Below are 27,992 nucleotides of genomic sequence, written 5' to 3' on the forward strand. Positions count from 1 at the left end.
GAATACTGGTCTCGTCGAGTTTACCTTCCTTTTTTCTCTCTAACGGCCAGCTCCTTGTTCCTTCCCCCAGTTGCGTTGCCCTGAAATTATGTGAGGATTTGTGTCTTGTTCTTTTGCCACTTTGGGCAATTGCAGTCATATTTGAAATTCTGACTTCAGTGTTGTAAATAGACACACGTTCAGGGTTTCCTGGAAACCTGTTGACAAGTCCGTGCTGCGCCATCTCCTAGCACTTCCACGTATGTCTGAGAAGGGGGCGCCAGAGTCCTCCTTTCCTAAAAAGCTAGGCGCGGGAGCTAATTTGCAAGTGATTTAAAAATTGTTTTTAATGTTGAATGTCCCTTTCTTTTCAAGTTTATTTGGAGTCTGCTTATCTTTGATCTCAGGATCAGGCAGTTTAGCAAGCTTCTGCTTTCCAGAATCAGGCAGTTCAGCAAGCTTCTGCTTTCCAGAAAACTTCTCAACACCGTGCACGTGCTGTATAGGTTGGAGTGTGCGTACTGGGGGCTAGTGGGAAAGGGGAGGCAGAAATACAGTAATAAAGACCCTGGTGTCCTTCTCTGTTTACCTGGCTTGCACCTTCCAGCTCTTAAAAAAAAAAAATCAGTCTCTGATAGTGTGAGAAACATCCCTGCAGAGACCCTTTTTGTCCCAAGAGTTTAGATTTAGTACATAATTTCCACTTACAGAAATTTTGTCTGTAGCATTGTTTCTAAGCAGGAAAAAAAAATTTTTTTTGATAAAGGAGGAATTATTGGGAGGAGAATATTTTTCATTCCTTAAAATATTGGATGAAGCTAAGCAGAAGCAAATATATGTGCCCAGGAAAAATAAGAGTAAAATTAACTTACTTATGGTGAACTGCCAAAGAAAGGATGGCCCCAGAGAAAAGAACAGGGCTGCTAATTTTTAAGGAAAAATGGTAAAGCTTTATGGTAAGCTTGGTTTTCTCTTTTAAAAAAATTCATTACAGTTTTCCACAAAGTTGTTAGCTCTTAGGTTACCCTCCCTCCCGTCTTTTTTAATGTTTATTTCAGGCCTCTGGTACATTTACCCTTGGCTCTTCAGAGGGAGATCCTTGGGCCAGATTGGATAAGGCAAGCCTGCTGTTGGGCTCTCTGCAGGAGCATTTTGTGTCTAGAAGTATTTTTTTCTGAGCTTTGCCTTATTTGCAGTGTTCTTGTTTCTTCATGACAGGTGTCCTTTGTTTTCCACACAAAACCGGCTTGTTTTTTTACTAAGTCCGAGACTACTACTCACCTGTGCCTTAGAACAGAAACTTGGGTTACTTTTTCCTCTTGATCCCTGAATCTCAGAGTAAATGTGTGACTCACAAAATGTTGGTGGACTTTGACTCTATTTTCAGATTTTCAAGGACACATGTGTTAACGAAAATTCAAAGGTTTGGCTTTGGCGAATTTGCTCTTATGTGCTGGTTTTATTTGGGTTCACACTGGTTTTATTATAGCTGTTTAATTTCTATCTTTTTTCCAAAGGGTTTTTAATATCTCTAGATTCCCCCCCCCCTTTTTTAAAGGAGAAAAAATGGTAAGAGGGGAAAATGGGGTTGCCTTTTGCCCCCAAGCCTAAATGAATAGTCATTGCTTGTAATACCGGCCTACACTTGGCGCTTCCCACTGCTTTAGATGGGACGTATCCGGCGCTGTGAGGGTAATGACCCTCAACCACAGCAATATTCCGTAACAGGAGTATCTGTCATATTCATCGGGATTACCATGTTCATTGATTTGTGTCTGTAAATCTGCTGTTTCTACCCTTTAAATTTGATCTATAATTGGGCCTCCTTAAATGGTTCAGATAAGGTAGTCTGTATTTTCTCAATGCAGCGTGGCTGTCAGCTTCTCCTTTTTCATTATACATTCAGCAGACTTGATAAAATCAGCAGGACACCTCATTTGAAACTGTTTAATCGCTGCCTTTTTCCTTTGCTAAAACCATTGAGGTGGTCAAGCGATGTACACAAATCATTTTAAATAGAAAATATGGTTTTCTCTGTGACCCAGCTAAATAGATAGTGTTATGCAAAACAAGTTAAAAAGTAATAAATGCCAAAAAAATCTTCTAATTGGAGTAAAAAATTGTGGGCATCTCTATCCTCTCTCCAAAAGTAGAGTATCCTGAAATATTGCCAGGACCCTGTAAAGACAAGATGATGGTTTTCTAAAGATTCTCTGGTTTCTGAACAAAGCAAGTTTAAATTTTCAAATAGTGCTGAGCTGCCTTTTACATCCATTCAAAGGGAGCCCACACTTATTTGTAACGCCTTTCTATCCTACTTTTGTAGGGAGAAATCTGCTGTCTGTTAATATCTGTGCAGCATAACCTTTCAGCTATTTGCTATTGTGATAATAAATTTTTGTTTCTTTGTCTGTCATTTTGTCTACTCAGCTGTTACTCTTCAGAGTACGAACTAAAAATAATAGCTCCAAATAAATGCCACATAATAAAGTGTTTTACAGTTGAAGCTGGAGTAACCTGGTGGCTGCAGCTCGCGGCCCTATTACTGTCGCCGGTGCTGTAGTTTCTTCCCCGTGTGTCAAGGTGACTCTCCCAGGGCCGGCTCATTAAAACAATCTATTCTTTCTAACTGGCTTGGTATTTAGCGCTATACCCAGCAGCCTGCCAAGGCACAGTTGTGGAGCACAGGACTCACGGCATAGCATGTATGAAATTATGTGGCATTCACTTTTTGAAAAAAATACGAATTCTCCATAACCTCATTTTCCTGCTTCGGCATTTTATTGTGAATAATTTACAATTACCCTTGTCAGTAGTGAAAGTAGGGCCAGTTGCAGGTTTCCCCGAGACAGTGGTAAGTGTGACTTCAGGCTTTTGGGGAGCTTTGTGGACCTGGTTTATATGGCCCCACAGGATTGATATTTACACTGCGCTCGAGTGGGACGCTGGGCGTGTTTTGCCATTTTTGCTGCCCTGAAGTTAACTTGAGAGGGAGAAGCTGGGAGTTGGTAAATACACTAAAAATGCATCTTCTTCTTTCAGGTTCTGGCTCCTTGGCAGCAATGGCCGTGTTTGAAGATAAGTTTAGGCCAGATATGGAGGTATGTAAGTCCCTGCAGTTTTATTCTCTGCCACATGTTTTTCCAGCGGTATGTCGGACATTCACGAAGTGATTGCCGATTCTTCCAAAGCTTGTACAGCACTCTTGTTAGTTGGAATGCTCTTTGGCACAGGTAACCGCGTTTGCTGAGAAGACCGGTTGGTTGGGAAAGCTTCATTTTGGAGTGGGCCCTGCTGTGCCCTCCCCCAGGCTTGGGGAGCCAGCACTGTTCAGCTTTTTGCTCTGGCCCGTGGGCTGTCTGGGAATCTTCTTGGCCATAGATGCTGCTGCAACGTGGAATGTTTTCTTGTGCGCTCAGCTTTCTGTGTCACGGTATCTCAAAATGACGAGTTTTTTTTTCTTCTTCTTCTTACTGAGAGTAGAGAAACTACGAATGTCTTTGCATGTCACACAGACCTGGTCTGAAAATGGGGGCAGCTTAAAAAGCCCCTATAGATTGTTCTGCATCTGAAAGAAGATGGGGACAAGATCTTATGTGTAGTGGACTGTTTTCAGAGGGTGACGGGTCGAGTGTCTCAAATATATTTTTAAGTGATCCTTTATTATATTTTCTTTGGTGGTAGGGGAGGGTGGTACCTTCTGAATGGCATTCCACCTGTCTGCTTTAGTGATCGATGTGCACTCCCCCCCCCCCCCCAATTAAGCAACCTCCCCACCCGCCAGATCTCTAAGAACAAACCCACAGGTCTTCCATTGTCACTTTGGAAGGAGTGCTTAGTATGCTCGGGTACTTCATTTTACCACATTATTCCTCTTCTGTGCTTTATCCCTGCCGCTCAGAGTTTGTGGGCACAGAGGGCCTGAAGTCAGCCTTCATTATCTGCTCTTGGTTTTTTGATAGTTGTTAATTTTGTGATGGTGCGTAGCAACTTGTTTTCAACAATTAGTAGGCTTTTATGAGTGGTTTACCCTATTCTGTAATATGTAGGCATCTGCTGTTTCTGCCTTTGCAGTATTGTTTTGTTTAGATACCAGAGGATGTCTCTGGGAATTAGTTTTTGACAATGCTTTATGCCTAATCATCTTTGGGGGAGATTGCATATTTAAACATTTTTGTTCTTCCACCAGCTCATTGTCTTCGGAGCACCAGCTGCCGTTGGAACTCCGAAGCTCTCTCTGCCCTTTAGGTTTGGGCCAAGTGCCCTGAGAGCCAGAGGATATAGGGTTGTGGATGCTGCCCAACCAGGACAGGGGTCTCCTGCCAGAAACCTCCCTGCCCTTGGTACATGAGGTTAGCACACATAAGTGACTCGGTCACGATGGCTAGATTGCTCTTTCCTTGGACATCTGCCAGAATTAAAACCTATGACTGAAGATAGGAGTTAGCTAGGTGTTTGCAGTAAAAATAATAGTGTCTTGCTCCAATTAAGAATAGTAAACAGGTCCAAGTATCAACTATAAGTGAGATTAGGAGTCTGTTCTCATTTCTCAGTGTGAAAATTTACTCCCATATCAGCATTATTTTCTGTTCGGGGTTCTTAAGTATAGAGAAAAAAAAAGATGTACTAGGTCACTTAAAAAGGAGAAGAAAAAAAGGTCTCCCAGTTTTCAGACTAAAGGGGAGAAGTTCCTGAGGCTTCACGAATCCATTAGAACTAACAAAGGTATGGGGAGAAAGACTCTTGACGATTTTTGTTTAGAAAATCGCCTCAGTAATGTCAAGCCCTCCTTTAAACCACATTAATCTTTTCAAATTTTCTTGAAAGCTTTGTCTATTTCCAATTGATTGGAACCTCCATATGTTAGAGAAAAATGAGAATTGCAGAAAAAGTTGAAAGCATGAGGTATATTAAAAGTGACTTAACACTCTGCTAAAGTAATTTTACATTATTCAGAGTTTGGATTTGAAGTGATTCAAAGGCCATGAATTTAATATTGATGTGATCTGAGGAAGTGAAGGGAAATGTATTCATCCCTTCAATAAAATTTGTGGTATCATCTGTCTGAAGAATGTGTTCCTTAGATCGATTTTATATGCAGCTCAGACCACTTGATGTCCTGTATCAGCTGTGAGACCTTGAAATAGCCTGGCGAAATTCCCATATCAGATTGATTAATTAATTTTACAATGTCACGTGACTGGTTTTGGTCACGGAAGTCGTTGAAACTTGGCGCAGACTGACAGTGAACAAAATCACTTTATTATAAAGAAGGGAGTACTTCTTCGGTGAAGTGACTTTAAATGTAAATAGAAGGCGAATAATAGTATAACAACTGTTGGGAGATAATACTTAAAAAATCTAAAGGGTCGTTAATAGATTCCAAAAGAATTTATTGTAAAGACCACGGAGCTAACCACTGTCCACCTTGTTTTTTTGGGGGGGGGGAGATGAAATGAAGTGCTTTCCGTGGGAGACTGAGACTGGCCAGCAAAGTTGAGACGATGAGTTTGAATGACTTCTTTGTTGTGAAGGAGAATTCGGCTCTGCGTTTGCATCGAACTTGTGGAGACATTTTGGTTTCAGATTTCCCAACTTTATTTTCTTTCTTTCCAGGAAGGCTTTCTGTCTTTCTGTGACGAGAGGCCCTCCATGACTTTTCTTTCTGGCCTCTTTCGAGACTGCAAGGTTGGATGGCTGAATCTGCTTATTCCTTCCAGTATGAGAAATTCTGGACATGTCTCACACAGAAACCCAGGAGGGCATTGCTGCCTCTCACATCTTGTGTGCATCGCCAGGACAGTAGCTCCTGCACACTGCACAGAGGATTGCATGAGGAAGGGGCGGTTTTAGGCTATCATAATTATGTATTCTTTGCCAAACAGTAATTTTTAGGCCAGACTCATTAAACAAACTCTTGGCTTTATTGTTAAAACAAATCAATTAGAGGTAGCTCATAGTACCCCCCCCCCCCCCACAAACCTGTGCCTTGGAAGTACCGGTCCTAGACTGCAGTGTTTATGGAATGAAAGTCCCCGTCTCCTTAAAAACCTTTACTGTGTTTTCATTATCTTTAGCTTCATAGTCCAGTATGGTAGCCAGCAACCACGTGTAGCTATTAAGCATTTGAAATGTGTCTAGTCTGACTTGAGAGTGCTGTAAGTAGAAAACGCACACCACATTTTAAAGACTTAGAACAAAAAAATTTAAAAATATATTTCATTGGGGCACCTGGGTAGCACGGTCGGTTAAATGTCCAACTCTTGATTTCGGCTCGGGTCATGATCTCAGGATTGTGAGATCGAGCCTTGCATTGGGCTCTGTGCTCAGCGGGGTGTCTGCTTGGGATTCTCTCTCCCTCTCCCTCTGCCCCTCCCTTGCATGGGCACACAGTCACCCTCTCTCTAAAATAAATAAATCTTTAGGAAATATGTGTATATTTTCATTAATATATTTATATTATATATATTTTTATTATAAATATATTTATATTAATATATTTCATTAATATATGTATATATTTTCATTAATAATGTATGTATTCATTATATATTGAAACAATACTGCTTTACATGTATTGGGTTAAATAACAAATTATTAAAATTTAATTGCACCTAATGTTTATTTATTTATTTAGCATTCTACTTATTCACTTGTGAGAGAGCATGCATGAGGACAAGTAGGAGGAGGGGCAGAGGGAGAGGAGAGAGAGAATCTCTTGCAGACTCCGCACTGAGTACAGGGCCTGACGTGGGCTTGATCTCACAACCGGAGCTGAAACCAAGAGTCAGACGCTTAACTGAGCCACCCAGGCACCCCTATTTTTACTTTTTCAAATGTAGCTACTAGAAAATTTAAAACTACGTATGTGGTTCACATATTTCTATTGGACAGGGCTAGGATAGCATTGTTTCTTGAACTTGTCATTTGCACATCACATTTAAGGTTTCTGCTGTATCCAGGTGACGCCTGGACTGTTACTTTTCTTGAGAAATTTTTAAAAAATTAATTCACTGTTTTATAAGTTGAGATATCATTTACGTGTAATGAAATGCACAAACTTAACTGTACAGTTAGATAGGTCTTGGCATTTGTAATTCTTTTGTCAGTTCCTTCTCTCTTCTTCCCTACAACCACTTCCGTTCACCTTTTTAAGTTAAATTTAGTTTTTAAATATAGTTTATATCTCTGAAATCCCGGGTTTGATGTGTTGGTTATCTTTTTCCTTGAGACACCTGAAAGTGAGCACACACTATTAGTATAAATAAGAAATGTATTCATGTATCACCCATCTTGTGCAAGCCCAGGGGTATGAGCATTAAACTTTGGGAAACCTAGGGCTACATCCCGCCCCCCACAGCCCTTCTTGCCAGCTTGCTGTTGTTTGGATACAGGGTGTACTTGCTTGTCATTGACTCCTCACTGCTGGTGTCGGCTGGCAGTGCCCTCAGTTGCTTCTTCATTTATCTGTGTCCTTGTCCTCCATTGTACACATGTGTCCCATTGTTTTATGGCTGTTTTGGGGGGCATCTCCCTCACTTGCCCTTGTTAGCGGGAGACCCTTGAGGGCGGAGACCATGAAATCATCTCTGTTCCTCAGCTCATGTTCAGTATGTGTTTGTTGAGACGAGACAGGATAACCCTGCACTAAAGCAAAATCTGAGTCATCAAAAACCACCTGGGAAGTGGAGGGGACTTTCTCTTCTTCCGGTCTGGAAAGTGCTGGATGTTTTTCTGAGACAACAGAGGAAGGTAACTACTACACTTCTCAAGTAATATACAGCGTTGGGGCAGAGTCAACAGAGCCGACACCCCATTAAGGACACAGGCAACACAAAGATGGAGCAAAGGGCAAGTGCTCGTTGGGAAATTATAGGCCAAAAAGCAAAAGAGTGAAACGCAGCTGGGATTCATGAATGGCTAAGACCAGCCTCTGCTGTTTCAGGTTATCCGAGCCAATGACTTGCCTCAGGTCAAAGCTCTGGTTCAGAGTTGCAGAGAAACTGCCAGCTAACCATGTGAGTTTGACACCTTACAGTCTTTACAAATCCTCACCCGGTTGTGACCCTGACAGTGCCTTCAGTGGTCTTGGAATTTTCATTTTGTCGTTTCTCTCCTTACTGTTAGCCTGGAAGTCCTCCGAGGGCCGGAACTGTGCTGCTCCCTTCCTCCTTCCTTACCCCTCGCGTGCTAACTCTGCGCAGGAGACATTCAGCCAGTATTTGTTGAGCGAGTGGATGAAAAGGTGTCAAAAGCAACTTTACTTACTCGTTCAAGATTAACCCTCCTTTGGTGCAATTTGATAGCTTTACCCTTACTGTTGATAATACTCAGGTGTGATAGAAATGAAGGCATAAAAATTTGTATTCTGATAAATCTCCCGCTTTATTTTTATCAGCAAAGGTACTAATTTGTTATGTATTAGCAGAAGAGTGGATTTGGAGATGTGTGAGTTGACCTAATGACAAGGGGTCAGTTATATTAGAGGGTTTTTTCTGGTGATGCTGGATTGCAGGGAGCCATTCCCCCAGATTTTGTTTTCCCCCTGTTGTTAAAGCTGGTATAAGAATTAAGCCCCTGGGGACTCCTGGGTGGCACAGCGGTTAAGCGTCTGCCTTCGGCTCAGGGTGTGATCCCGGCATTCTGGGATCGAGCCCCACATCAGGCTTCTCTGCTAGGAGCCTGCTTCTTCCTCTCCCACTCCCCCTGCTTCTGTTCCCTGTCTTGCTGTCTATCTCTCTCTATGTCAAATAAATAAATAAAATCTTAAAAAGAAAAGAAAAAGAAGCCCCTGATCTTGGTTATTACCCACAGGCTAGCTAGACAGAAAACTAGTGATAACCACACTGTGGCCTTCTGAGTTCATTTTCCAGTTAAGTATAAGGAATTTGACCAAAATACCTGGAAACATGGTGTTAGCTTTGTTGAGGGTATCTCGAAAATTGCTAAAATGACTCACATAAAAACAGATTTGATTTTAGGGCAGGGAGGGAGTTAAGGGACGCCATCAGAGGACTTCAGTTAGTCTTCCTTCCATCCCGTTTCTTTGTAAGAAGGAATGTTTTCATTTGGCCCAGTGAGAAATTTAAACTCTTGAAGATTATAATTCATTAAAACGGGTAGAAGATTAATATTTAGTCTGTCAAGATCAATACTGTCCCCTCTTTGCACTAATTGTCAGAATAGCGTGCGAGGGCCGCTGAAGGGTAGTGGTGTGCGGCAGGACCCTCACATCACAGGGAGACGATTCAAAGGCAAACTGTCCTGCACCCTCTGGTATCGACTTGCAAATTAGCATCTGGAATCTAATTAAACAAGCTTAATGAAAGTAGCAGCTGAATGCTGCTGGAAAAGACAATCAGCTTTTTTCCCCCTCTCTGATACATACTCTGTACTATTGAAGTTGGTCACCAAACACATCGTGTGAGCACAGTTAAAAAAAATTAGCATTTATTTGAAGAATAGAAACTGTTTTTCATTCTGTTATGCATTTGGCATGCTCTGGCGTCCCATGAGAGCCATGCCACAGCAGATAGTGCACAATATTTATAAATCCATGACAGGCAATAATAGCAACTTGAAAAATTCTTTTGCTAGAATCTCAAGTTGAGAGCTGCCAAAAGCGGAGAGGATCAGATCTGCAGTGGCAGCTGCTGTGCCCTACAGTTAGAATTCTAGACTTTGAAGATGCTCAACTTAAAGAAATGAAGACTGCAGGCTTAGCCAATTTTTGCAGGTTTCTAGAGCTCTGGCTCTCTGCCTTTTGAAGATGAGTTGCTGAAGCTTCTACCACTGCCTGAGGCGTGCTAACACCAGCAGGATCTTTTTCCCCCCCTAGTCTTAGTGTGTCTTCAGTTTTAAGTAGCACATGCTTAGTCAGTGCCAACTGCGCTGGTCCTTTCTCTGGTCACAATACCGAGGGACGAGCTCTTACCCTCTACCCTTCAGAGAGAAGCCACGAAGATAGATGGTGACGTATACAAGTGCCACCTCAGCCGTCTGATTTATGGAGTCATATTTCATCGCTCGGCAAGTGCCGGCCTCTAGAGAAGCCCTTATAGATTGCTAAAGATGTGAGCAGCTCTCGCCCTAAAGGCTTGTGGTTACCTCACAGACGTGATGCCAAACACCTAGCTGCCGGAGAAGCAGAATTAATCTGTCATCGCAGGCAGCTATAGATCCACTTTAAATAATGAAAGCGTTCATAGCAATATGGTGTCCTGACAGCAAGTCTTCAAGTAGCTGTACTGGGTTGTTTTTGTTTTTAAAGTCTGGTAGTAGCAAGACACAGAAGTTACAGACTCATTTCTGCCTTGTGAGATGGTCATAGTGTAAGAGGGGTGCATTATTTTGATTAAAAAGAAGACTTTGTTCAGCTTGGCACAGAGACTGGTCCCAAAGGAAAATACAGAGCATGGGTTCGGTGTGTGGTCGGGTGGAAAGGGGAACGGGAGCTCAGGAGCTAGGGGATCGAGCTGTGAGTCTGTTTCCACTGTCCTCGTGGTCTGACTCCGGGCAAGCCACGGCCCAAGACTGTCCGTCCAGAAGATGGGGATCCAGAGACCTGCCTGGAGGTTGCTGTCAGGATTAGATGTGGTCTGTAAAACACCTTGTGTGGTGGCTCACACAAAATTGGCTCTGAAATATGGCAGCTGCTTCTGTTTTTCAGTTATTCAGTAGCAGGATACAAACATCCCGTAGCAACGACTAACACGATCATTCGTACTTGCATCAGGCCTGGAAATGAGAGCATACTATAGATAGATAGGACTCTTCTTTTCCATCTGAAAGCCTAAAATCTGAGACCGACTTATGTAAGAGGTCATAATGACAGGAGAGGAAGCCTGTTTACCACATACCGGAGGCCACGGGAGCATTTGCCTTTTTGCTAGGATGGGGGGTGTTGAAGATACAGTCATCACGGTAGCTGGTGCTGGCTGAGTGCTGGTACACCGCGCCACGCTCTGTTCTGACAGCTTTCTTGGCATTCTCTCCTTTACTCTTCAGTAACTGTGCGGGGTCTGTACTTTGTGAGCCCCATTTTGTGGAGAAGAACAGGAGGCTGTGGGGAGGTCAGATACCTTGCCCCAGGTCACACAGCTGGTCAGCGATAGAGTCACCGTTTGAATCCTGGTCGGTCTGGCTTCAGAGCCCTCCGGTGTGGGCCATCACGGTGCCATGCCGCCTCTTTGCTAGGCCCCCGATTCTCTGACCATGGAGTGGGGAAGACATCTTACTCTGGGTGAGCTGAGGTCTGGGCTGCTTGGGCTGTTCCTTTTCTCTGATGAGGTCTAGTGAAGATGGCAGGAAGCCAGACAACTGTCCGTGGTGGTGCACAGACCTCTGCGGTGAGCCCGGTGATTGGAAGGCGCCCAGGAAGTTAGAAATACAGAGATGTTGGGAGATAGAAAAAAGTCACTTGGCTCTGAAAATTATTTTTTTCTTCTCTTTGAATTCATCAGACTTTTTCCTTTTAACCGTCCCTCACCCCACATACCTTTTGATTGGTTCCCCCCCAAAGTTTCTAGATACTCACAAGAGAGCTGTTTTCTGTCTATAGCTAATGTTCAGATGGCATAGATCTCTTCACATTTAGTAATGAGACCAGGAATTCCTTAAATATTGGTGAATGGCATTTGTCCATTTGAGGCAAATCATGAATAACTTGAACAAAAATAAATAAAAATAAGCAAGACTATCATATTTGAATAATGAGGTGCTTTTTTTTTTCCCAACTGCCAAAACTTTTTAATCTTCGTCAACAATTGTTCTGTCCTCCGTCTTATTTAGGTTGCATCTGTGCGACTCTGAGCTCAGGAGCCCTGACAAGCGGCATATGAATTCTGTATTCATTAGTGATCTTGATCCAAATGCCTCTGTCCCTGCCACGGGGGCTCAGGTGTGGAAGCTGCTGGCTAATCCCACCAGCTGACATTCAGAGGTTTAATGACTCCATAGGAAGGTGACCACTCGCTGGGAGGGTTGCTGGCGGAACCCACACAGCAGACAATGGAGATCAAGGAGGACTATCAGTGTTGAGCCGAAGCACCTTCCTGTGCGACTTGAACCCTGTTGGCATCAAACGGAGTTTTAAGTAAATGCAAAATTAAAAAAAAAAAACAAAACCTGACCTTTGATAGCTCTCATAAACAATGGTTTTTCTGTCTGTATTGATATTGATGGTGTTTAAGACTGTTTTTCTTGTTGCACTTTAATGGGTGTCAGCTTAATGAGCTGAACTTGACGCACTTTTCCAGATTTTTAGATTTTAAGGTTATGTTTGTCTGGTTGCTACATCTGTTTAGGTATCTTACATATGTCTGGGAAAAAATACATAGTTAGAGGCCAGATTCTTTCTTATTAAATGGCTTTGAGGGTCTGTGCTGACGTTTTTGCTTACTGTGATCTCTAGCTTTGAAAAAATACTATTAGAATGTGAGTTCTTTGACTTGTGACATGTCATAGGACGTTTTGACTCCTCTAGTCTAAAAATGTTGGATGCCTTTTTTTAAATAGTAGCTTCATCGAGGTACAATTTATATCCGTACAGCTCAGCTACTCTGAATGTACAGGTCAGTGGTTTTTAGTATATTCTCAGAGGTGCACAACTATCACCACAGTCAATTTTGGAACATTTTCGTTACCCTCAAAAGAAACCCCGTACCTGTTAGCAGTCACTCCCCATCTACCCTCAACCTTCCCAGCCCTTGGCAACAGCTCGTCTCCCTTTGTCTCCATAGACTTGCCTTTTCTGGACATATCATAGAATAGGAATCACAACAATACGTGGTCTTTTGTGATCAGCTCCTTTATTAACGTATAATATTTTCATAATATTTCATCCATGTTGTAGCATGTATTGTTACTTCATTCCTTTTTATGATTTAATAATATTCCATGTGTGGACATACCACATTTTATTTACCCATTCATTAGTTGATGGACCTTTGGATTGTTTTCACTCTGGCTATGATGAATAACGATGCTGTGAACATTTGTGTACAAGTTTTTGTGTGGACATACATTGTCATTTCCCTTGTCAATCCCTTGGAGCGGGATTGCCGGGTCATATGGTAACTCTGTGTTTAACCTTTTGAGGAACCATCAGTCTGGTTTCCAAAGGGCCCGGGTCACTAGATGTGCATTAGATGTAGTAAGTTGTGTCTATATTGTTCAGCCAAAAAATGTATTACCTTTCCTCAATAATTTTCTCTTTGGTTGTATTTAATGTAAAGCAGTAGTGTTTGTTTTTTTTTTTAAGATTTTATTTATTTGTTTATTTATTAGAGAGAGAGACCGTGCATGTGCAGACACGAGCGTGAGCAGGGGGAAGAGCAGAGGGAGGGGGACAAACAGATTCCATGCTCAGTTCGATCCCACAACCCTGAGATCAAGATTCAGCCTGAGCCGAAATCAAGAGTCAGACACTTAACTAACTGAGCCACCCATGTGCCCCAGAGTTAGTTTTTTTTTTTTTTAGAGATGTCAGAACCCGAAAATATAACCCTGGGGGCCCAGTGTAAGATTATTCGTAAGTAGTGATTTCCAGTGGAGTTAAACAGTTAATTTTAGAAATGAACAGATACTGAAGTTGGTGTTATGATTCCGTGGGTGATTCAGAGAATCACTTTTAACCTTTAGAACAGATGGTGATGAGAAGACCCTGTTGATGGGTAGGGCTTCTCACCAGACCCAATATTTTGAGTTGTCCCCCGTTTACAAAGTGAGTTTGTTCTCCTGAGTTGGAGCCCACTAGTGAGCCAACTTTGGGGAGGCAGGAAAGGACTTCTTGAGTTAAGAAGATCTTTTCCTTTTGCGATGTTTTGTAAGGCAGATTGGAAGTTTTCTTTGGTCTTTCTCCTGATGATTCAAGAGCAGGACTTTGCTCCCTCTATACAGAGCTTGGATTTTCCCAAGTATTTGCTTCTCTCCACCTGATTCTGTAGGATTCCTTCATCTTCCTGACTTAGGAATGGCCACTTCAGTGTCCATTTGTCTGCTGAGTCTGTGTGTCTTCCTCATCTCTGTCTTCAGACCACAGTTAGTGGTGTTGGCTGGCTGTCATTTCCACCCTTGCCATTTTATTCTGTCTCTGATACAAGTTGAAGTTCAAAGTGGGGTATTTTGGGGAAGGGGCAAAGGAAATTTTGGAAAGTCTCTTAATTCTTCCCATTTAGTTTCAGGAAATAAAAGGGGATTAGGTGGGAGGAGGCCCAGCAAGAAAGGAAGAGTTGACCAAAATCTCCAGTGAGCTAGGAATGGATTCCTCTGGGGGCCAGGCCTCTAGAATTCAAGAGTCGGCAGATCTGAGGGAAGTGACCCTGTGTAAGATTCGAAGTCCTGTGCCGCCAGGTCTTTGAGGCCTGCCGGAAGTACTTGCAGTAGCAGTGTTAGGCTGCTGTAGTTACTGACTCGGAGAATTCTTTGTTGATCTTTCTGCCAAAAATCTTTCTGTGCGGAATTTTTTTCACACTCTGCTGTGTACACACTGAATTTCATTTTCCTGTAAAGTCAATATGTCATCCATCAGCAGGTACTTATTGGGCACCAGCTGAATGCGAGGCATTACACTATACACGGCACTGCGATCCGCGGTGGTGTTGCAGGCGGCCGTTCTGTGTGACGCTGGAAATTCCTTATACAGCTGTGGGCAAAGGAGACTGAAAAGGAGGGATTATTTTACTCTGTGGTAGATAGGTAATTATTTATGATGCATTTCTTTGGAGCAGGTGTTCCCATTTGAAATGTTTTCACTTTACATATTTCCTATAACTGAGAAAGGCAGGGGGAGATACTCCATATAGGAGAAATATTTCACCAAGTACATTGCTTGCTGCACCTGTGGCAAAGATCCAGCAGGCAGAATGTGACTGCTCTGTGACCAGCAACTCTTTAGTCAGAGGGAGGCAAGAGCTAGAGTCCAGTATTGAAATAAATGTTTGGTGACTTTCAACTGTGTGGGTAGAATTAAAAGGAAGTTAGTTTTGTTAATATAATATTCTACTTCATGATGTCAAACAGAAAATGAACTTCTTTATCCATCTCTTACCACATTGGTCATAGTGGTAAGGGTCTCGGGGACATAATTTAAGACACTAAAAATGTCCCCTTTATCTGGGGTCTTTTTCTGTTGCCCAGGCAAGCCAGGCCAAGACTGGTCTGCCACAGCTCCTTGGGAAAAGAAATAAAAGAAACTCTTTTATTATTCACTGATTTCATTCCATCGTGGAACTCTTATTTGTAAACATTTTGAATTATAACCACTTTTTGAACAGTGGCTTTCAGGAGAATAGGGGAAAAGCCCCCTGGATTCCACTGTCAGAAGTAAGGCTCTGTGTCAGGAATCCAAGAGGTCGTCTGTGGTTAGAGGCTGGCAGCTCTTAAACAATGGATTTCCACTTTTCTCGTATATGGGTTAGCGAAATCGAAGAAATGAAATATAGGACTGAGTGTCATTGGATGGTAGCTTAGAATCTTATAAGTTTTGCCTTGGCAGGTAATTTGGCATAAATTGTTAATGTAAATCTGGGTTAGTGGTGAAGATGTTATTTTAGTAAAAAAGATAAACTGCTGATTAATTCAGCATAGAACTCAATTACAAATTGAAAGTGTCTCTGCGGGACTCCCGGGCCCTAAAGACAGCAGATGTTGAATTGATACTCCGGCATATTTCGCAGTGGTAGGAAATATTAACATGGTTTATTATACTTGTGTGGTGTGTGATATCAGAAAGGGGGAGGTGGTGGGCATGTGGGTGTGCAAAAAGCAGCCACACGTTACACATTTGCTAATACACACTCAAGTGTGATGAAGAATTGTAGGAAAGTTCCTTTTTTAAAAAAGAAATAGCTCTGTGTTAAAACTAAGTGTAAAATAACACTTGAGGCTCAATAGTTAAATGCAGTGCCCGTGTACGTTTATGTTATACCTGTGAATGCACGTAAAATAAAACTGGTGAACTTACATAAGATCTTTAAATGTTAAATGGGACCACTGCTGCAGGAGAAGGGGGAACTCGAGCACTTGATCGGTATTTCAGTAACTGTCAGCTTTCAAGGGCTGGGAAGTTTTCTTGGGCTGCTGTACTATTTTTACCTTCTGATCTAGAACATATGGCAATTTAATAATGCCCCTGTAATTTGCACAGGCAGAGAAGTTTTGTTTCACAGTTTTCATAGATCTGTATCAACTCAAGGGGGGAAAAGTCGGCAAATAAGATGTATCAGAAGATCTGAATAAATGGAACTGCCAATGTTTGAAGGGATTAGCAATTTTTAAGAGGCGTGAGAGTAAAGTTGGCTTCGATGAGATATTTCAAAGCCATTACTACAATTATGACAGGTTTTTTTTTCTTCTTTGCATCACAGTCTAGTCTAGATTTTGCTAGCTGAAGTAAAAACTGTTCCAAAAATAGCCAAATGATTATGGTCAGAACGAACGTAGCCTGGATACCTTCTGCTGTTATAAAGGCCTTAAAAGGGGGCGCCTGGGTGGCTCAGTCGTTAAGTGTCTGCCTTCGGCTCAGGGCGTGATCCTAGCGTTCTGGGATCGAGCCCCACATCGGGCTCCCTGCTCTGCTGGGAGCCTGCTTCTTCCTCTCCCTCTCCCCCTGCTTGTGTTCCCTCTCTCGCTGGTTGTCTCGCTCTGTCTGTCAAATAAATAAATAAAATCTTTAAAATAAATAAATAAATAAATAAATAAATAAATAAATAAATAAATGTTTTAAAAAATGGTGCTTTCTCAAAAACCTCAAAATCGGCAAAGGCAGAAGGGTAGTGGGCGAAGAAACCAGAAGTTTCTTGGTACCTGCATCACCAGAAGAACATCTTTTATATCCCCATTGCGTCTCCATGAGAGCCTTTATAAACTGTTGAGAGGTGGTGATCATTCAGAGACGTGAAGGGTGGCCTTATGTTCCGCTCACCTAAGTTGTACTGATCTCCAGCTGGGTGCCAAGGTCTGTGCCTGGTTATGAGCCATGGTCCCTCCCTTAGTGACATTTACAACTTAGTGGGGTGGGCTGGCCTACAAGCATGTATTGAAAGTGCGGTGTGAAAAGCACAAGAAGGGTCCATCTGGGGCGGGGTGCAGAGGTAACACAGACCGGAATTGGTGGAATCCGTCTGGGGACTTTCGGATGGCCTCAAAGCGCATGTGACTCCTCGCTTGAATTTTTTTTTTTTTTTTTTTTGTATTGGGGTTTGAGGCAGGGGTGGGACAGGGACGCTGCAGAAAAGGAGAGACCCGGGGCCTCACATCATTCATGGTGCAGGGCTGGGGTGGGAGGGAGCTCCTGCTCTTTTTCTCAGTTGTGTAGCCCTGGAAGTTTGGACAGCTGAACGTATTTGGAAATAGGAAAACAAAACTCCAGACAGTGTCCAGAGTCGTCTGGGTGGTCATTTCCTGAGTCGGTGTGGCCTTTTAATTAGCGTCCGCTCGTCAGTGTGGGATAAGGCCGAGCTTAGCATCCCTGTCCCTGCGTGTGAATATTTAGTTTAGAAAGCTGCCACGTTCCATTAGACGTGGTTGTGTCTCGGCACTGGGTGCGGGAGCTGTGTACACTTTTCAAATGTCCTTTGAGATTTCCGTTGCAGTGTAATTGGGAGATGCTGGTACTTACTGTGTTGTGCATGGCGGAATGTGGGCTTACCTGCTGTAATGAGACCCCAGCAGCATACCTCGGGAAGGGAGTTCAAGTTTTAACCTTAACAGATAATGTTACTTGTGGGTTTCTGTGAGGTAATTTGTACTACTCTCCCCTACCCCTGAAATGGTGTAGAAACAAAAATAAGAAAATGATACGAAGTTGTGCTAAATTGACATTTTAAAATTCCACCCAGTAGTGTATAGATTTTGGAAACTGTCTGCAGCGGACAGCGGACAGAGCACAGTCACACCTGGAGTCGTTGTCGCCCTGTTATAATGTCGGAATCTAGTTTTTCTAAACTTGGAACTGTGACGATACCAGGGGGTCGAAAAGATTTAAGGGCACATTAACTTTGATTCCTTGACAAACACATTGGTTTCTTTTAACTCAGATAAATTGAATTGGGGTGCAGAGCAGCAAAACCAGGGCCTGATGGAAAGTGCGTGCGTGGGCTTTGAAGAGGTCTGGGCGTGAAGATTGATTTTTGCCTCTGGGGTAACCCCTGTAGCCCCAGTTTTTAAAACCTAAACCTCATTCGCAACATGGGCTTAAGTCAGTACTTGAGGAGATAATTAGTAAACGGCACTCAGGCCTAACAAAAGTTTGTTCTCTTACTCTGACTACTCCTTGCCCCAAAATGTCAGAAGAAAATTAAAGCGCACTTGCCTTTCTTGGTCATTTTTGGTGAAGATTTACAATTATGGCCTGATGGAAAAATTCAGTGAAGTGTGGTATCTTTTTTATTGATATACAGGGTGGTCGAAAAACGACTGGACGCGTTCTGTTTGCTGAGCGGTTTTAGCCGTGTGTTGTAGGGAAATGCAAGCGTTTGAACGTAGTGCCGCTGCAGTGACTTGATAGGCTCTCGCTTTGGGGTTTGCTGAATGTACACGGTATTAGATTCATCAGGATGTCCTTAGTTTACCAAGTGTTAACACGCATGCTGAATCGGTGGGACGATTGAGTAGCGTTACGTAAGCACTGTATTTGCAACTTGGAAGAATTTTAGAGGTCAGCTCTTTTAGAAAGGTAAACCCGTGAGTGGGTTCATCAGTTACGCCGAAGGACCAGACGAGCATCATTAGCGATTTTGGAGACTAGTTGTATGGAAGTTCTGCTGTCTTGAGTGAAAAAACAAAAAACCACGGGTTTGTGAGTCAGACAAAATTCTGTAGAATCTCAGACTTTCCGGGTGTTGGCCACGTGCCTGTGGGTTAGTCATTTTCCTCTCTGAGCCTTTGTTTCCTGGATTTGTAAAATGGACATACAGGTCGTTCCTACCTTAAAGGGTTATTTGGAGTAGTGAGTGGAAGAAGTGGAAGAATGTGGGCCTGCACACAGTAATGGAAGTTCTTTTTCTGCCTTCTTGTAGGATATCATTTCTAATGAAATATAATAAGTGAAAATGTGCCACTTAGTACCATTCTTACTGGCATGGCAGTGAGTTCTGTATGGAACGTGTGCGTGTGAACACAGGGTTTTATGGCCTCATTTTGAATTTCATTTTTAGGACAGGGGCTACTCTCGTGATTGATTTACTTTGAATTGGGGGTTGAAAAAACAGTACTGAGTTATGACCAGTCGCCCCTTGTGCTGGTAGTTCTGCAAGAGTTAGCCTTTTGGTAACGCTGTTTGTGAGCTGTGAGCATCAGAGAAAGGGGAGAGGATCGGATTCGCACCCATTGTGGATTTCCCGCGTACCCGCGCTGTGCTAGCAGTTTCTGAGGTGCATGGAGTGCTTTGTTTAATCCTCATGGCCACCCCAGTGCTAGATGGTTCCAGGCCTCTTCAGATGAGGAAATTGGGATTTACAGATGTTGACTTTACCACCAGGGTCACAGAGTTACTAAGTAACAGGACTTGGATCTCCTGGGTCTTCATCCTCCCCCCGGCCCCACCACTGCAGTCATATTGTGAATACATCCATCAGCTCCAGAAGTTTCTTTATGCCCCTTTGGGAGGCTCCCCCCTTCTTCCCAAGAACCTTAAGTAACTGAGAGGGCATCTGAAGGCTGTGTGTGTGCCTGGGATCCTGGGAAGAGGTGATCAGCTTGGGGCCTCATGGAGAAGTGGCCGAGTTGGTAGCACCTCACGATCTCCACGCCCCTCTTTGCCCCTCTCCCCTCATCTGCTCTCTGCTTGTCTGCTTTACTAGGTCTGTTCACTTCTGCTTTCTCATAACTTTCCTTTGCACATGGCCAAACCCTCATGACCACGATTTTCCCCTAGAACTTCCTTACATTCTTTTGGCTCTTGCCCCCAGAGTTAACCAACCCCTTAGACTCTTTCTACCATACCACAGAGGCCAGACAGGCTAGGTTGAGAGCCCCTGCCACCAATGAAATGGCATTTACAAGTTGGCGAATGTTCTGGGTTTTTCCGCAACAACAGCTTCCGCTGGCTCTGCCTTTATCTTGTCCCTTTTTGGTGACGCCCGTGAGAGTGCCTCCCGCAGAAGCTTACCAGTGTGTGGGATATATAATTAAGTTAATCATCGTCTCCTATCAGCCTACCAGAAAAACAGCTGCCAAGAAGTTATAAAAGGCCTTTCTGTGATGGCGGAGTTTGTTGAGAGTTGGGTCAGTGCCGGGACTGATGCTGGATGTCCAGGCGGCGCCCTCCGCTTCCTGACCCCTGCACTCGCACCTGACCCTCGCTTCCTTTTTGCTGCAACGGCCTCCCGGTCCTGTTGATGGTCCGCCCTGCCGGCCAACCACCCACCATCTCATTGCGAACGTTGTAATCCCCTGCTCTCCTCTCCTGCCTCCAGGTTGCGGTTTCATGAAGCACAAATCTAACTACATCATTGGCCAGCTTCAGATTCTCCACTTCCTCCCACCGCCTCGCATGCAGGGCCGGCTCCCCGTGTGGCCCATGAGGTTCTCTGGTATTCAGCCACACCTTTCTCTCCCCACGGTTCTACAGCTTCTGTCACTTCGGCCCCTTGGCGTGGCTACCATTTACTTGTACGTCAAGATTCAGCCTCGTCTTCGTTGCCTGTGTCCCATGAGACCCCTGTACCCCTGTAGTTCTACCATCAGGCCTGCCTCGTAAGACCTCTTGCCACATTGTCGTGAGTTCCTCTTCCTCTTTCCTTCTGGGCTCCACTCTCTTCGGGGCAAGGTCTTTGTTCGGACCTTACTCCAGTGCTTAGCACAGTGTCTGCAGAGCACGTAGGATCGGCGCATCAGGACATGTTTGCCGAACTAAGCTGACCGGTACGTTTCTTTCAGGGGTTTTCTGTCATGTGAAACTTGCCTCATGTCTGGTCTTTAAACTTCCTCAGACAAAGGTGCTGTGTGCTTCCAGGGCTCTCCTAGTCCGTTCTGACCCTCGTGGGGCTGTAGAAGCAGGATCGTGCAGTGAAACCTAGTCCCGGCAGTAACCTTCCCCCGCGCGCCCTGCCCTCTGCCCTGCCTTCCGTCCTCCACGTGGGAGTGTGGCTCTTCTTTCTCGTCTCTGTTGTGACCCGGGAGCACATACACTTCACTCCCCCCCCCCCCCCCGTGTTCATCTCCGGAATTTATTGGCAGAGCTCACTGTCCGCCGGAGAGAGAGGATATTACGAAGATCTCACTACTACCTGGGGCAGCTTGGCTTTCAGTTGGAGGATTGTTGAGCATATTTCTTACTTTCTTTAAACCTAGTCTTGTTTTTTTTCTCTGATTATATTTGATTCACTGCAGCCTTGGAAATATATATTTGTATACACATATGCTGCGAACGCTGATTTCTTCTTCTTGTGGAAAGCAATATGTTCCTGTCTCTCTTGGTCCTTTTCCCTCTGGAAGCTTAGGTGTTTTTCCTTCCATTCGATGTCCCAGAATTCAGCAAGACCTCTTGCCCACCAAGAGGTCTTCCTGTGGGGGGGGGGGTACAAAGACGGGCTTCAGCGAGGCGAGGCACTACCCCGGCACTGATCCCCGGCTCCCACTCACACCCAGCCGTGCGCCCTCAGCGCGTCAGCCAGCCGTTCTAGAGCCTGGGCGTCCTCTGCTCACAGGTGGAGAGGAGGGTTAAGTAAGTAACATAAACGTTTGGCACAGACCCAGTGGATGTGGTTGGGTGTCTCCTGTTCTCTCTCACCCTGGTTTCTTTCCTTCTGCCGTAGAACTTGCTCACAATTCTGTTCGTAAAGTCCGTGTGTCAGGGACATTCCCGTCCCCTTATTCCTCCTAACAGCCCCCGGACAGAGGCATTGTCCCTGGTCTTCCAGCGGGCAGCCTGTGGGCCCCGGAGCTCAGCGCTGTGTCCTCAGTGCCCCAGCTGTGCTGCTCTTTTCTTTTTCTGTGGCAGCTGTTTGTGGCCCGTTGTGGCTCTGCAGCCTCAGACGTCTCGTCTCCTGGCCCTGAGTTGTGATCAGCCGTTCGCATCCTTCCGTGATCTGGCACAGGCCAAGTTGGCAGTGGCGTGGTCGGCAGTCCCTTGAACGCGAACACCCTGTCCCATCCCTGCTGAAAACCCCTTAGATCACTCTGACGCACAGCCCGTGTGCCCTTCCGTGTTTGCATCACCCAGATCCTGGGTGGCCGCACCCCCTAGACCTTGAAGACACAGTCACTGCCTCACTCCCCACTCTGGGCGCACTCAGCACCGGCTGCACCCCAGTTACACCCAACAGTCCCAGGTGTTCACACAGGCGGCCGTGTTTACCCGAACAGCTCAAGCCAAAACCAAAACTCAGACACCTTTGCTTTTGTCACATAGCCCAGTCTGAAAAAATACTAAATTAACCTTTTCCACTGTAAAATATGTGGCCACACGTGGGATACATTATGTCTGACAGAGTGCAGGAAGCATTCTGCTTGCGGGGGGACTGTTTTAAACACTTTTTGAGCTCTTTAAATTTTATTCAACCATCAGCCATGAATGACTCCTTCAGGCCGCATCAGTGGCATCGGCAGAACCTCAGCGTGTCCACAGGCCACTACGGGACACTGTGTTTAAACTCTTCCTCGCACGTGTTTACCTGTCTTGGAGCGTTCTTGGTCCCTGGTCCCCAGTTGGGGCTGGGGCGCTTTTGGAACTTCCCCTCGTAACTCATTTCACCTTTACGTTTGGCAAAGCCAAGAATGCATTTGAAGTTGATGTGTCATGTTTTCATTTGTGGACGTGCATGCCAAGCCCCGTGCTAGGCGCCCGGGGTACCGGCGGAGAGACGGGGTGGTTTGGTTCCTCTGGTTAGAGCCCAGACTGTTCGCCACACCCGGGCTTCTGAGCTGCCCCGCTGCCGAACATCAGAGCAGTAGCAGTTTTTGCTATTTTAAATCAAAGTGACAAAAGATATTGCGGGCTTTCCAAGATGAATTTGAACTGCTTCTGTTCTCATTGGCTAAAATTCTTAGTTTTTAGTAAAGGAGCACACTGTTGTGAATTAAATGGTCCTTGCAGATTTCATAGCAACTGGGAAAACTGATGGGAGCTGTGAGAGGGTCCGGCTGTGACGCCCCCATCTCTCTTTCCCTGGAGCAGAGGTAGGAGAGCCACTGCCCCCCGACTCCCGGCGTGACGGTGGGACGGAAGGCAAAGGGGTGCATCTGCAGTGCCCCAGAGGACAGTAGGGCCAGCAGAGCTCTGTCCTTCGTGACAAAGGCTGTTTCTTCTGTCTTCAGTTCCTTTAATGTCAGCACCTCAGCTGCATAAATGGGCTATATTTTCCAGCCAATAACCAGTTTTCTTTCTTTTTAAATTCTTTAAAAATTTTTAGGTACAGGTCGGTTGTTTTAAATCACTTGCCATGCACACGTAGTTTCACATTCCAAAGCTGTATCTAAAATAGTGTGTGAGGTTTTCCATCAAATGCATATTTAATGTTTCGTCTGCCCCTAATGTAAGCAAAACGCTGTACAGAACGCATAACCGACTGGTGGAGCGGAGAGGGCTTATTTGAAGAGTATTGATTTGATGCTGAGCTGTCCGGGGTGCCCGCTGGCTAGGGCACCTGCATTTTACTCTGGTGACACCCCCATCTAGAAATCACTTACGTGAGAAGAGAAATTCGATCGTAGCTGTAGACAAGAACAATGTGGAAAGTTTCTGTGCAGTACTCTTCCGGATCTGCACCATAGTGGGCGCGGGTAATCTATCAGTTGTGAGTGTCTACAAAATGCAACTCTCCAGATAACAGGTTTAAAGTAAAGATTTAATACAGTCTCCATCTCCTATGATGTTGCAGTGACAGTTTAAAACTCATTCTCTAAATCTCAGCAGACTTTATAGCTAGCAGTGGGCCAATATAAAGTTTAATAGCATTGCAGCACATAAATCATCTTTTAAAGATGCTACCAGTAGCTCCAATATTAAATGCAGACAATCGCCTGTGTTATAAATAATTTATCAAACACCACTTCAGATTAGCCTTCCATGCTGAGTTATTTATTTTAGCCTTTTCTGTACGATTCCTAAGGCACTTTTTGAAAGATCCATTACTGGTCAGTTTAATGAACTTGGGGGTCTGTTTTGTCCCCTCAAGCACTCGGGTACAGCTGTGGTGACCATTACATGGCCGACGTGGACCTCTTTGTGCCTTTTACAAGCGCTGCCCATTTGTCATGTAGCGGTAAATGGAGCTGCACATTGGAGTCCAGGGACACATTGCGCGACGCGGTGATGGAGACAAACAGATAGCTCTATAAACTGCTGCCTGTCGCAGCTGACTTGTGCTCCCCTGCATCACTCTTACTGTGATCTCATCTAAGAAGCAGGGGTGGCCCGGGGGACTGATATTCCCAGTTAGTTTGGTCTTTGCAGCCATAAAGCAGGAAGTGCTCCTTTTATATTCTCTGAACTTTTAGGGAGTGTGCTTTTTGCTTGGATTAATTATTACAGGAACTTCTTGTGCAGATTGTTAGCAGGTTTTGTTTGGACCTTCTCCTGGCCTGGGGTTTGGTCCGGGCAGTCACTCCTTCCAGATAAATTTTGTCTCAGTGTTTCCAGAAGCCCTCTGGCTTGTTTTCTTAAGTAAGTTACTTTTTATTAAGCAACAGCTGTGTGCCAGACACCGTAATAGGTGCTTTCTGTACCTTATTTCTAATTCTTGCAGCAGTCCTTTGGTAAAGCCTAATTTATCGTCACTATACGACAAGGGAGGAGAGGTGGAGTGACTTGCCCAAGGTTGCACAGCAGTAAGTAGGACACGGGATTCAGCCCCAGTCTGCCTCTGCATCTGCCAGATGAACCTTTAATCACCAGGTGGTGCTATTGTGGCCCAGTGTCTCACAGTAAAAGGAAGCAGCCATTGGGCCGGAGGGCCGTTTTTCTGGTAGCCAAGATGAGTTCTGCTGGTCCGTGTGCATACTGAATCCAAGTTCCCTTGTGACTCGCAGTGTAAATCCATGAGCAGCTGGCCGGGGGAGGACGCCGGCCTGGCAGTGGGCAACAGCATGGCACCTGGGTCTGCTCAGCTGGGGCCATGGGCTCTGCAGGGCCCTCGTCAGAGCCCCTCGGTAGCAGCTGTCCCCGGGCAGATGCTGCTCAGAACTCGGGTCACCCTGCAGCTTCCAGAAAAGGGAGGTGCAATTTCCCTAGGAAGAAGGAATCCTAAAGGGAGGAACAATGCTTCCTGCATTTATTGTGGGCCAGAGACAGATAAAAATGTGGTGTTTTCCCCACCTCTTGCTTTCAGATGGTGGTTCTTCTCAATGGTTTTCTTGAATATTTGGGAGAACGTGTTAAAGACAAGAGTTGTTTAATTGTGAAACTCCACTATAAAGAAAACACAGTATGAATATGCCCGGTAGCATATTTGCATATGTGTCTAGAATTCTGAGTATGGAGATATGGTGGTAAAAGACAGTGTTTGACATACGAAGCGTTTTCTGGAACATAGTAGGTGTCTCTAAATATTTGTTGAAGACATTAACTGTGTAAGTAAGGGGTAGACAATAGAGCCTTGGTGAATTTTCACCCTGTTTGCCTTTTGAGGGTTTTTGCTCGGGGTGGGGAAATGTGAAATAAGACATGGGTTCTTTTTCTTTTTTAAGATTTATTTATTTATTTGAGAGGGAGAGAGAGAGTGCTAGCGGGGGGAGGAGCAGAGGGAGAGGGAGAGAGAATCTCAGGCAGACGCCCTGCTGAGTGCAGAGCCCGGCGCCGGGTTTGATCTCATGACCTGAACTGACTGAACCACCCAGGTGCCCCAGCACATGGCTTTTGAATATTGATCTCTGTCATATTACATCGTAGAGATGTTTAAGTGCTGTCTGTGGGCAGTTTGGGAAACACACTGCTCCCCCGCCTCTGTTAAAGAAATGACAGTCGGAGGAACTGCCTGTTGGCCCAAAGACGAATTGGCAACCACCGTCTACTTGCCCAGGTTCTGAAGATCCTAGGTGATTGAGGAGTGACATACCCTGAATCAGGGAACTGCTGTCCACTGTCCCCAACTCACAAGGAGCCCCCAGCCGAGACCGGTTATGTGTGAGCTGGTATGGTGCTGTGCATTCTGGCTCTGGAGCCCCGGGGACCTGTTCTGCTGTGTACTAGCTTGGTGTCCCTGGGCAGGTCAGTGACTCTCTCAGCCGGTTTCTGACAGTGCTAACTTCCGGAGATGGGTGAGGGCGGAGGTGGGAATGCTGGTCGTCAGCATGCCCGCCTCGGTACTTGGCACATTGTGGTGGGTGCTCAGTAAGGGTCATTTCATTTCATCGCATTCAGTCCTGCGGATGTGAAATGAGGGTAGGATTGGAAAAAAGATCAGAGACTTGTGAGATTTTCTTCCTTAAGGAAGTGGTGGGGAGGAAAGGAATTTAAAAGGTGTATTTTCCCAATTTCTAAAAGTCTTTTACACTTAAATAACAGCACATAATGATAATTTTATGAATAAGTCAAGCTATATAAAATACTTTTTGCACAGTTTTAATTTTTATAAGTTCATTTATTCACATTACAGAATATTTGCAAAATAGTGGAAGATTGGCCTGTGATCTGTGCACTTTCGGCGTTCTGGTATCTGTGTGCCCAGTTTCAGTGACAGACATTAGATATGCGTGCCTGATATCATGTGTATACCTCCGTTTCCTTGGAGTCTTCCCCCATCCCCATCCCCGAACACACAGTGATTTGGGGAATTGAAATCCGCAGTCCTAAGTGCAGCCAGCAGGTCTGTGACCTCCATGAGGTGCTGTTGGAGGGCTCGGCACCGGCAGCAGTGAGAGAAAGATGGTGATGTCAAAGCAAAGAAAATCATCAGAGAAGAGAAAGGAAGAGGGGATGGTACGTGGGGAGCAGGGGAAGAAGGAAGGTGCCCTACATACACGTATGCACACACGCACGCGCGCAGATCTAGAATCTTTTAATAAGAGAAACAAGTTGGAATGAGGCTGAGTTCGTTAAGGTATTGGTTGGGTTTTGCTGTCTGTATGGTTGCGGCCATCTCCTCTAAGATGGTTTCTTTGCTTCCACCTTCACTGGCTTTTGGCCTCTTGGGAGCGTCAGGGGAGAATTGCTGATTGGAGGAGCCTGTGTGAATGCGTTCTCACGGGGCTGTGTATGCACAAGAGAATAACCAGCTTCGTTGGCCCAATGTAGGTGCCACTCGGGAAGTGAAAAAACCTGGTGGGATAAAGATTAGAATAACCCCCTGGCCCCTACTGCTGGGTTGCTGAGGATCCCACTTCCAGCAGAGCCTTCTCGATCCTTCTCCGAGTCTGTAGAGGGCGCTCCTATCACTGGAATCCCACTCTCTGGCTTAGGGCAGGCAGAGGAGCAGGAACCCTGAGTGGCTTAGCTCTTCTCACAACAGAAAGTCAGCAAATCTGCCCTTGGATGATCTCAGGCTGGACTTTGGGGCAGGGAGTCAGGTTTCTCAGAGTGGTACTTAGATGAGCTCTTTAGTTCAGGGCTGTAAAGCCCTGGCGGATAGGGAAGGGGCGGCACAAGTTAGAGACCCTTCCTTGGGAGAATGGTTCATTTTTTTTCCTTGTTGCCTAAAGAGCCTGTGCTCTGTGTTCCCCAGGTCCGGCATTGCTGCCTCCGCTACCTGCCTGCGGCTTTACTGCCCTGCTTGTGCGTGCCTGGTGCATAGCCTGTCTTGCAGCCCACTCCCTGAAGTGTTGCTGATTCAGCCCGTGTTTCCACAGCTCCTTCTCAGTTATCCGTTAGCCCATATCACACTGCATTGTAGTTACTTGGGTCTGATACCCCTGCCGACTGTAAAACCCTATAGGGGAGAGACCTTGGGGCCTCATCTCTCTCTGTAGCTCTGCCTCCTAGCATAGGACCCGACATATGAGAGACCTTCTTGAATAAGAAATGAATTAATCCACCTTTTCACAAGTAACTTTTGGTGACTTAGACTTGCTTCTAAAAGGAGAAGTAGAAGTGAGAATGATTCAAAGAAAGGAATCACTTTAGGTGAACACGTAGA

The 27,992-nt window shown here is 44.9% G+C and overlaps 1 protein-coding gene and 1 long non-coding RNA gene across 2 annotated transcripts in view; both read left to right on the plus strand.

Moving 5' to 3' along the window:
* Positions 1-27,992, plus strand: part of PSMB7 (proteasome 20S subunit beta 7) — a 58,422-nt gene that overhangs the window by 26,452 nt on the left and 3,978 nt on the right. The window contains exon 6 of the mRNA XM_045790969.2: positions 3,022-3,080. Coding sequence (XP_045646925.2) covers positions 3,022-3,080 — 59 coding nt within the window. The remainder of the gene's footprint in view (positions 1-3,021; positions 3,081-27,992) is intronic.
* On the plus strand, positions 3,087-27,531 carry LOC148108555 (uncharacterized). The gene is made up of 2 exons (XR_015727310.1): positions 3,087-4,331; positions 5,596-27,531. It is a non-coding gene; the product is annotated as an uncharacterized LOC148108555 (long non-coding RNA).

The sequence above is a fragment of the Ursus americanus genome, chromosome 18, assembly GCF_024610735.1.
Source record: "Ursus americanus isolate L20-20 chromosome 18, mUrsAme1.1.p, whole genome shotgun sequence".
Taxonomy (NCBI): Eukaryota; Metazoa; Chordata; class Mammalia; order Carnivora; family Ursidae; genus Ursus; species Ursus americanus.